The sequence below is a fragment of the Hyla sarda genome, chromosome 1, assembly GCF_029499605.1.
Source record: "Hyla sarda isolate aHylSar1 chromosome 1, aHylSar1.hap1, whole genome shotgun sequence".
NCBI lineage: Eukaryota > Metazoa > Chordata > Amphibia > Anura > Hylidae > Hyla > Hyla sarda.
In genome coordinates this window covers 25,504,192-25,515,719 of record NC_079189.1, presented here as the reverse complement: position 1 = coordinate 25,515,719, position 11,528 = coordinate 25,504,192, and the positions used below count along the sequence as shown (strand labels likewise).

Sequence of the window (11,528 nt, the reverse complement as noted above, 5' to 3'; positions counted from 1 at the left end):
TATTATTTGGATAGGGTATGACAGTGATATATGAATAGGGTGTGATGGTACTATTTGGATAGAGTATGGGGATATTATTTGGTTAGGGTATATGGTATTTGAATCGGATATGACAGTATTATTTTGATAGAGTATGTGATATCTGAATAGGGTGTGACGGTACTATTTGAATAGGCTATGGAATATTCGGATAGAGTATGGCGGTACTATTTGGATAGAGTATGGAGGTATTATTTGAATAGGATATGTAATATTTGGATAGAGTATGGCGGTACTATTCGGATAGAGTATGGCGGTATTTTTCTGATAGAGTATGGCGGTACTATTCGGATAGAGTATGGCGGTATTGTTCGGATAGAGTATGGCGGTATTGTTCGGATAGAGTATGGCGGTATTGTTCGGATAGAGTATGGCGGTATTGTTTGGATAGAGTATGGCGGTATTATTCGGATAGAGTATGGCGCTACTATTTGGATAGAGTATGGCGGTACTATTTGGATAGAGTATGGCGGTACTATTTGGATAGAGTATGGCGGTACTATTTGGATAGAGTATGGCGGTACTATTTGGATAGAGTATGGCGGTACTATTTGGATAGAGTATGGTGGTACTATTTGGATAGAGTATGGCAGTACTATTTGGATAGAGTATGGCGGTATTATTTGAATAGGATATGTATTATTTGGATAGAGTATGGTGGTATTATTTGGATAGGGTATGTAATATTTGGATAGAGTATAGTGGTACTATTTGGATAGAGTATGGCAGTACTATTTGGATAGAGTATGGTGGTATTATTTGAATAGGATATGTATTATTTGGATAGAGTATGGTGGTATTATTTGGATAGGGTATGTAATATTTGGATAGAGTATGGTGGTACTATTTGGATAGAGTATGGCGGTATTATTTGAATAGTATATGTAATATTTGCATAGAGTATGGTGGTATTATTTGGATAGGGTATGTAATATTTGGATAGAGTATGGTGGTACTATTTGGATAGAGTATGGTGGTACTATTTGGATAGGGTATGTAATATTTGGATAGAGTATGGTGGTACTATTTGGATAGGGTATGTAATATTTGGATAGAGTATGGCGGTATTATTTGGATAGGGTATGTAATATTTGGATAGAGTATGGCGGTATTATTTGGATAGGGTATGTACTATTTGGATAGAGTATGGTGGTATTATTTGAATAGGATATGTAATATTTGGATAGAGTATGGTGGTATTATTTGAATAGGGTATGTAATATTTGGATAGGGTATGGCGGTATTATTTGAATAGGGTATGTAATATTTGGATAGGGTATGTAATATTTGGATAGAGTATGGTGCTACTATTTGGATAGGGTATGTACTATTTGGATAGTGTATGGCGGTATTATTTGAATAGGATATGTAATATTTGGATAGAGTATGGTGGTATTATTTGGATAGGGTATGTAATATTTCGATAGAGTATGGCGGTATTATTTGAATAGGGTATGTAATATTTGGATAAGGTGTGGCGGTATTATTTAGGCATCCTATGGCAGTTATATTGGAAACCCCCAAATATAGTGATGTGCAGGTGTCACCTGCTCTCGGTTGCTAAGCAGCAGTCTGATACTCAAGGGGTTTATTCCCTTCAATAGGCAACAAAAAGGCATCAATTGACGCAGACGCCCATAAAGCGCCCGCGTATGTATTGTCTGCGCACAGTTTTGCCCCCTAGTTGCCCTTATGTACCACAAGGGACAGGACGTGTTTGCTGTCATCGCTGCTGCGCATGCGTACATCAAGCACTAGTTACGGTAGCGCGCTCGGACGTAGGCAGCGCGCAGCATTCTCTGTATTGATGCGCATGCGCACACCAGGACTGACTTTACGGTAGCGCGCTCGGACGTCGGCAGCGCGCAGCATTCTCTGTATTGATGCGCATGCGCACACCAGGACTGACTTTACGGTAGCGCGCTCGGACGTCGGCAGCGCGCAGTGAGAGGTCGGGCAGGAGAAGCGGGGTAACGGGGCCATGCCGAGCGCTATATACGGGGACACGGTGTGATCCGGAGCCACACACGGCCGCGTCATGTCCCAGAGGAGAGGTGCCCGCTATCAGAGCTGCTCCCCGGCAGTCAGGTATGTGCCAGCCTCCGTGCCACCCTGTATTGTGCTGCATTGTCTGCCCACTGTCTGTACTGCGGTATATAGAGGCTCTTCATAGACTGGGGAACCACAAGTCCCAGCATACCTCACTGCAGGGCCTGTTGTATTGATGACCTGTCGTCATGGTTATGGGTCTATTACGTCACTTATCGGGCCCTCTGATTGCCCTTCTCTTGTGGATTGTTTTGATGGGTGGGTTACTATAGTAACGGAATCTGAGCTATTACACTGTAACGAAATAATAAGAATTCACCTATTTATCAAGTGGTGCAGAGTTGTGTACATTGGCGCGTGTTGCGTTTTCTTGTGCCACCTGCGATTGTTCTCTTCGCCCGCGCTCCATGGTGATGTTGTCGCTGTCATACAATTGGATTGATGTATTAAAAAAAAAAAAACGCCATTGGAGAATAGGGTATGGAGGTATTATTTGATTAGGGTATGGCGGCATCATTTGAAGATGGTATGTAATATTTGGATAGGTTATGGTGGTATTCTATTGTTATGGGATGATGGCATAATTTGAGTAAGGAATGGTGGTATTATTTTGTTGGATGGCGGTATTATAAGGCATGGTGGTATTTTTGTTATGGTATGGAGGTATTATATGGTATGTTGGTATTATAAGGTATGGTGGTATTTTGTTATGGTATGGCGGTATTATATGGTATGGTGGTATTTTGTTATGGTATGGCGGTATTATTCTAAGGTATGGAGGTATTATTTTGTTATGGTATGGCGGTATTATAAGGTATGGCGGTATTATAAGGTATGGCGGTATTATAAGGTATGGCGGTATTATAAGGTATGGCGGTATTATTATAAGGTATGGAGGTATTATAAGGTATGGCGGTATTATAAGGTATGGCGGTATTATTTTGTTATGGTATGGCAGTATTATAAGGTATGGCGGTATTATAAGGTATGGCGGTATTATAAGGTATGGCGGTATTATAAGGTATGGTGGTATTATAAGGTAGGGTGGTATTTTGTTATGGTATGGCGGTATTATAAGGTATGGTGGTATTATTTTTGTTATGGTATGGTGGTATTTTGTTATGGTATGGCGGTATTATAAGGTATGGTGGTATTATTTTGTTATGGTGGCATAATTTGAATAAGGTATGGCGGTATTGTTATGGTATGGTGGTATAATTTGAATAAGGTATTATAAGGTATTGCGGCATTTTGTTATGGCGGCATAATTTGAATAAGGTATGGCGGTATTTGGATATGTAAATGCATTATTTGGATAGTATATGGTGGCATTATTTAGTTAGGGTATGGTGGTATTATTTGGATATTGTATGGAACCATCATTTTATATATTGTATGTGTTATTTGTGTAGACCAGTGTTTCCCAACCAGGGTGCCTCCAGCTGTTGCAAAACTACAACCCCCAGCATGCCCGGACAGCCAAAGGCTGTCTGGGCATGCTGGGAGTTGTAGTTTTGCAACAGCTGGAAGTACCCTGGTTGGGAAACACTGGTATAGACTATAGCGGTATTTTTTGGATAGGGACATGGAGTAATTATTCTAGAAACCAGCTCGGAGAATAATCTGTTGTAGTATTATATATATATATAATTTTATTTCATTTTTTTTTTTTGGGGGGGGGGGGGGGGGGGGGCGGTCCCACTGCCTGATTGTCCCACTGCCCTCACACACCATAGGCACCATTTTCAAGATCTCCACTTGCTGTCAATAAATAGAAACATTGTTATTTACCCCCTTGTACAAGTGTCTCCCCCCCCCCCCCCCCCCAATCTGTGGTTCTCCAGCTGTTGCAAAACTACAACTCCCATCATTCCCTGACAGCTAGAGCATGTCTAAAATAAAACCTACAACATCAGGTTCTACAGTGCGAACTGTAAGATGTGGAACAAAATCCCAATTACTGCGCCGTCCTGTAACTTTAACAGTAAAAAAAAAAAAGATGAAAAGTTGCAAACGTCCTTGTGATCAAAGGCTGATGTTTTAAAGGGTTACTCCGGTGGAAAACGTGTTTTTTTTTTTTATTTTATTTTTATTTCTTATCAACTGGTGCCAGAAAGTTAAACAGATTTGTTAATTACTTCTATTTAAAAAATCTTTACCCTTCCAGTACTTTTTGGTAGCTGTATGCTACAGAGTTAATTCTTTTCTTTTTGAATTTCTTTTTTGTCTTGTCCACAGTGCTCTCTGCTGACACCTCTGTCCGTGTCAGGAACTGTCCAGAGCAGCATAGGTTTGCAATGGGGATTTTTTCCTGCTCTGAACAGTTCCTGATCCGGCTATCAGGTGTCAGTAGAGAGCACTGTGGACAAGACAAAAAAGAAATTCAAAAAGGAAAATAATTTCCACTGTAGCATACAGCTGCTAAAAAGTACTGGAAGGGTAAAGATGTTTTTAATAGAAGTAATTTACAAATCTGTTTAACTTTCTGTCACCAGTTCATTTAAAAAAGCAATGTTTTCCACCAGAGTCCCCCTTTAATGAAGGGATGTGGTGATTCCTCTGGTTGTTGTTTGACAATTAATACATCAAAGGTAGTATTTCCCAACAGGGGTGCCTCCAGCTATTGCAAAACTACAACTCCCAGCATGCCTGGAAAGCCTTTGGCTATTCGGGTATGCTGAGAGTTGTAGTTCTACAACAGGTGGAGGCACCCCGGTTGGGAAAGGCTAATCTAAGGAAATGTTCCTAAGGAAAAACATTGTAATAACCTGTCAGCTGTATAGAGCAGGACTTATTTTTAGGCTTTCACACTACCATTACACACCATTAAGTTAAAGGAGTACTCCGGCGCGCACTTTTTTCCTTTTATCCCGTCCGGGCTGCAAAATAAAAGAAAACCCCATTGTTTTGGAAAGCCCCATTCAGCCTTTTTTTTCCTGGTCACCGGAGACCCGATTGACCCGGAATTGCCACAAATCGCCGGTCTTAATTGATGGACTTGCGGCGATTGCCAACATGGGAGGGGGGGGTGCATGTGGTGCCTGCTGAATGATTTCAGCAGGCATCCTGGTCCAGTCCCTGCCCGATGCGTGCAGGTACGCCCTTGGTCCTTAAAGGGGTAGTCCATTGGTGAAAAACTTATCCCCTATCCTAAGGATAGGGGATAAGTTTGAGATTGCAGAGGGTCCGACCGCTGGGGCCCCCTGGGATCTCTCTGTACGGGGGCCAGGCTCTCCGGCCAGATAGCGGGTGTCGACCCCCGCACGAAGCCGCGGCCGACACGCCCCCTCAATACATCTCTATGGCAGAGCCGGAGATTGCCGAAGGCAGCACTCCGGCTCTGCCATAGAGTTGTATTGAGGGGGCGTGTCGGCCGCCGCTTCGTGCGGGGGTCGACACGCCCCCTTCGCGCGGGCTGTCGGGGCCCCGTACAGGAGATCGCGGGGGACCCCAGCGGTCGGACCCCCCGCGATCTGCAACTTATCCCCTATCCTTAGGATAGGGGATAAGTTGTTCACCACTGGACTACTCCTTTAAGTCCCAGGATGTGAGGGCATACCTGTAAGCCCTTGTTCCTGCTGGGGTTAATGGCCGTTCTCGTGACTGGGCACAACGGGCAACAACAGGTCTCGACGGCTCCCATTTACTATTATGGGGTCCGCCGGGCGCTGTTGTTTTTTGACTGGAAAAGCAGGAGAAAAAGATGGCGCAAGCAGTATTTTTTTTCTCCCGCTATTCTCCCCTGACGGGAGCCTAAGGAGTTTCTGATTTATTTATTTATTTTTTAAGACTTCTAGGAGAGGGAAAAGAACGACAAGAAGAAAAAAATGTTTACATTGGCGCTTTTTCTTCAATAGAAATAGTCACATGATGAATGAATCACATGACTTGTAATGAAAAAAACTGTCTATGCCAAACGCACTATTTTTGAAAAAACAACCCAAAAAACTGCTTCTTGGAAATAAAAAAAAAAAAAAAAAAAAAAAATGAGAGTGCAGTTTTTGTGGGGTTTTTTAAATTTTTTTTTTCATTATCCCCTTCTCTCCCCCTTTGTCCTTTATTACTATCCAGTCCACCTATCTTTGAAAAGAAAAAGAGAAAAAAAATAATATTTTTTTTTAAATTTTTATCACATCCCCAAAAAATGACAAATCGCTCTGGTTGTTAATTTTATTTTTTTAATATTTTTTTTTTTTATATATATTTTTTTTTATTATCTTTGCTTTTTGTTATTATTATTTTTTTTTTATTTTTTTTTTATTTTTGCTGGTTCTTAGATTCCAAGCACATTATTCGGGCTCTGCTGTGTGTGAAGGGTCTATTCTGTGTATGAATTCCTGAGACATGTATAGAAAGGTCTACAGCCGCTATACAGCGCTCAATATGGTCTCCAAACTGTGGACCTCCAGATGTTGCAAAACTACAACTCCCAGCATGCCCGGACAGCCAACGGCTGTCCGGGCATGCTGGGAGTTGCAGTTTTGCAACATCTGGAGGTCCACAGTTTGGAGACCACTGCTTTAAAGTAATCTTAGGCTGCGTTCACACAGGTAATTGGCAGAAGCCGCAGTCACATGACCCTGTACATTTACCATCTGCACATTAGGAGCCTGATGGTATTATATACAGTGTAGTACATGTTTTGTCCCTATGACAACCCTTCTGTGTAGGTGACTGTAGCTATGAAGCTTAGATACAGGGGGGGGGGGGGCGGGCGGATGAATGATCAGGGTCTGAGCCTTACTGGCTGCACTCCCCCCTCCCCCGGATCATGTCATCATTTCTCCACCTTCGGTCAGAGAGTCTCCAGCCGACCGGGGATTTCCACTGAGAACAATAGTCTGATTGTTCTGATAAGTATTATATGGTGACAGCACAGACAGCTCGGCTGTGACCCCCGCATACAGATGTAGCAGAGCTGGGTGGGTTATAGGACGGAGAGATGCACAGTGAATGGGGAGGGAATGAGCATCCGAAACAGAGGTCTATGGGGGGCATTACTGTATATACAGAGGTCTATGGGGGACATTACTGTATATACAGAGGTCTATGGGGGACATTACTGTATATACAGAGGTCTATGGGGGACATTACTGTATATACAGAGGTCTATGGGGGACATTACTGTATATACAGAGGTCTATGGGGGACATTACTGTATATACAGAGGTCTATGGGGGACATTACTGTATATACAGAGGTCTATGGGGGACATTACTGTATATACAGAGGTCTATGGGGGACATTACTGTATATACAGAGGTCTATGGGGGACATTACTGTATATACAGAGGTCTATGGGGACATTACTGTATATATAGAGGTCTATGGGGGACATTACTGTATATACAGAGGTCTATGGGGGACATTACTGTATATACAGAGGTCTATGGGGACATTACTGTATATACAGAGGTCTATGGGGGACATTACTGTATATACAGAGGTCTATGGGGGACATTACTGTATATACAGAGGTCTATGGGGGACATTACTGTATATGCAGAGGTCTATGGGGACATTACTGTATATGCAGAGGTCTATGGGGACATTACTGTATATATAGAGGTCTATGGGGACATTACTGTATATGCAGAGGTCTATGGGGACATTACTGTATATATAGAGGTCTATGGGGACATTACTGTATATGCAGAGGTCTATGGGGACATTACTGTATATGCAGAGGTCTATGGGGGACATTACTGTATATACAGAAGTCTATGGGGGACATTACTGTATATACAGAGGTCTATGGGGACATTACTGTATATACAGAGGTCTATTGGGGACATTTCTGTATATACAGAGGTCTATTGGGGACATTTCTGTATATACAGAGGTCTCTGGGGGACATTACTGTATATGCAGAGGTCTATGGGGGACATTACTGTATATACAGAGGTCTATGGGGGACATTACTGTATACGCAGAGGTCTATATAAATAAATATTATCTGTAATATTATTATTTTTAGTTGTTGATGATGATGATGATGATAATAATATTATTATTATTGTAATAAATAATATAATTATATTACTCAGGGAATGCCTTGAGCGGTTCGGCATGCTGGGAATTGTAGTTTTGCAACAGCTGGAGGCTCCCTAGTTTGAAAACACTGGTGTAGACAACCATCAGCAACACCAAACTCTCAGCTGTCCTGACGGTTTTATTATGGAGGGGCCCCGCTATGATGTGTATTTCCTATGTAACCATTACATGAGGCAACTGCTGCACATATGGGCCTCAAGAAGGGGAGCGACTCTACAGCGTCCGGAAACATACGGGGTCTCCGGGGGCCTTACTGACCTAGTGCTGTTCTGGGAGTAGAAGCTTTATGTACCGTTTGCATCCAATCTCTGCCTTTGTTACAGTGTGCTGGTGAGTGGCAGTGTCACCTATCACCGGCCAAGGCAGGACATCTCTGCCTTTGTTACAGTGTGCTGGTGAGTGGCAGTGTCGCCTATCACCGGCCAAGGCAGGACATTTCTGCCTTTGTTACAGTGTGCTGGTGAGTGGCAGTGTCGCCTATCACCGGCCAAGGCAGGACATCTCTGCCTTTGTTACAGTGTGCTGGTGAGTGACAGTGTCACCTATCACCGGCCAAGGCAGGACATCTCTGCCTTTGTTACAGTGTGCTGGTGAGTGACAGTGTCACCTATCACCGGCCAAGGCAGGACATCTTTGCCTTTGTTACAGTGTGCTGGTGAGCGGCAGTGTCACCTATCACCGGCCAAGGCAGGACATCTCTGCCTTTGTTACAGTGTGCTGGTGAGTGGCAGTGTCACCTATCACCGGCCAAGGCAGGACATCTCTGCCTTTGTTACAGTGTGCTGGTGAGTGGCAGTGTCACCTATCACCGGCCAAGGCAGGACATCTCTGCGGCCAGCGATTAACTGACCTATTGCAGATCAGTCCCATTGAGGTGAATGGAGCCAAGCTGTAATACCAGACATAACCTCAGGACTGGGGTGGTGCTGTTTTTAGAAGAAAATAGCTCTCTGTTTCTATCTTCTGTGTTGTATCCCGCAGTACCCCTTTTAAAGGGGTACTCTGCCCCTAGACATCTTAAAGGGGTACTCCGCCCCTAGACATCTTAAAGGAGTACTCCGCCCCTAGACATCTTAAAGGGGTACTCCTCCCCTAGACATCTTAAAGGGGTACTCTGCCCCTGGACATCTTAAAGGGGTACTCCGCCCCTAGACATCTTAACCCCATATCCAAAGGATAGTAAATAAGACGTCAGATCGCGGGCGATCTCTGTTTAGAACGCTGGGTATCGGCGAGGGGGGGGGGGGGGGGTCGTGATGTCACGGCCATGCCCCTCGTGACATCACACCATGCCCCCTCAATGCAAGTCCACGCCCCCTCCCATAGACTTGCATTGAGGGGGCGTGACATGATGTTACAACCCCCCCCCCCCCCCGCTGTCCTCTCCAAGCGTTGAGGCAACAGAGTACCCCTTTAAGTCTTATAAGCCCAGGGGTGTAGCTATATAGTGTTCTGAGATTTCAGCAGGTACTGGACAGCCATCTAATGTGTATAGTGGCCACCTGATCCGTTTATTTCTTCTGCCCCATCCTTTTGTTTTTGGAGCGATCAACTAAAGAAGTCTGGCAGCAGCTTACCCCTCCACTTCTTCCTTTTCAGCACAGATGAACGCTCAGCCAAGCTGGGTGTTCATTTATATGGATGTTTCGGATATGGACTATTTTATTGAGTACCAGGACTGCAGTATGACAGTACAGATATTTGGGGTAACTGGATCCATAGGTTGCCCTTACTGTTAGGTATACATTTCTGTCCTGCCCCCTGCTGACCTGAATGCAGCCCCGGGGGTGACCCTAATGATACAGAATTACGGGACTAATCGTAGCCACTTGGCTTTGATGGGAGCTGCGGATTATGTCACAGAGGCCGCCCTTATAATGGGAATAATTGGGTCATCCCGAGCGATGGTTCCCCTTCATCTGGAGCAGGCCTGTGCCCGTCCCCTGTGACTTCAGAACGCTGCGCTGTGAGATCCCACATTACACACAGGTTTACTCACAGGAGCTTTCTCACGTTTAAAGAATCCCCGGAGGAATCCTTCACCCGGTCTGCGGTGACCTGAGATGGTGTAACCATTATTTACCCTCCAGTAATACCGTCCCTGCAGGTTTTACTCCTCTTGGATTATTGTGATTAAAAGTTCATTGATGCTTAAACATTTGGGTGTTACTGTAACCGGATAAAGACTTTCTAGAAATTAAGATAATCATAAAGTGATCGACGGAGATTAAAGGGGTACTCCGCTGCTCAGTGTTAGGAACAAACCGTTCCGAGCGCTAGAGCCGGGAGCTCGTGATGTCATAGCCCCGCCCCTTCCCATAGACTTGCATTGAGGGGGCGGGGCTACGACATCACGAGCTGCTGGTGCTGGCTCAAGCGTTCGGAACAGTTTGTTCCAAACGCTGAGCAGCGGAGTACCCCTTTAACTCTGCCAAGAGATGAGAATCCTGAACAAACTACCTCTCCCAACAGGGTAAATTAAAAATGGCCTTTTCTAAACTGAACAACCCCCTAAGAGATCTATCCACTTTGGCCAATTTTAACCATAATTGGAAGTCTATGAGCATCTCTACAGCACCACTAGTGGTGAAATAAAGTATTACATGGTGCCTATTAAAATCAATGAGCTTTCTGTGACGAATATGAAAGAAAAAATAATATGTATATATAAACATATACACTTGATCTTCCAGAGCAAGGAATGTTCTTTGTAAAAGGTAGTGGTCCTAAATGGAGGACATCCCCCTCCCATAGACTTGCATTTGGGGGGTATGACGTCACGAGCTCCCGGCTCCAGCGTTCGGAGTACCCCTTTAACTAGACTAGGGCTAAAACCATATTGGCTTAGCTTAGAGCATAAGCTTTTGGCCAGTGGAGGTCTGATCCCCAGGACATTGGCTGTCTGGGCATGCTGGGAGTTGTAGTTATGCAACAGCTGGAGGTACGTCGTTTTGAGACCACCTCAGGATTTGCTGTGAATGGTGAGTGACACAGAGCGCGGTCAGCGGCATCAACAATCCTGTATTGTGCTGGACAACAATATTGTATCTATACTGATGGTGTCACGCTGGTGCGGCGCCGTTACGGTTTACATTACTAAGGCTTATTCTGGATACACTGCAGTCCTCTGACTATTGTGGAAACTATGCGAAAATCTGAAATATTTTAAAAAGGGTGAAGAAGGTTTTGAATTCTTCTCCATTACTGGGAAATCTGATGACAATCCCTTGTGACATCTCCTCTGCTCCCATTACCCTGTATAGTCTGACTTCTCAGAAGCCTTGGAAAGCTTGGTTGCAACTGCAGTACTGACCCTATGGCTGCAGCCCAGCATTCCTTGTTGTTGGGCTGAAAGATGTAGATTGCTTATATAGTACACATGTATG

General features: G+C 44.1%; 1 protein-coding gene across 1 annotated transcript in view; it reads left to right on the top strand.

The window, feature by feature from the left end:
* Window positions 1-1,001: 1,001 nt before the first annotated feature.
* Window positions 1,002-11,528, top strand: part of DNAAF9 (dynein axonemal assembly factor 9) — a gene marked incomplete in the record, with an annotated part of 90,218 nt that continues 79,691 nt past the window's right edge. Inside the window, 1 exon segment of the mRNA XM_056553268.1 lies at window positions 1,002-2,127. Within this exon segment, the coding sequence (XP_056409243.1) occupies window positions 2,078-2,127 (50 nt within the window).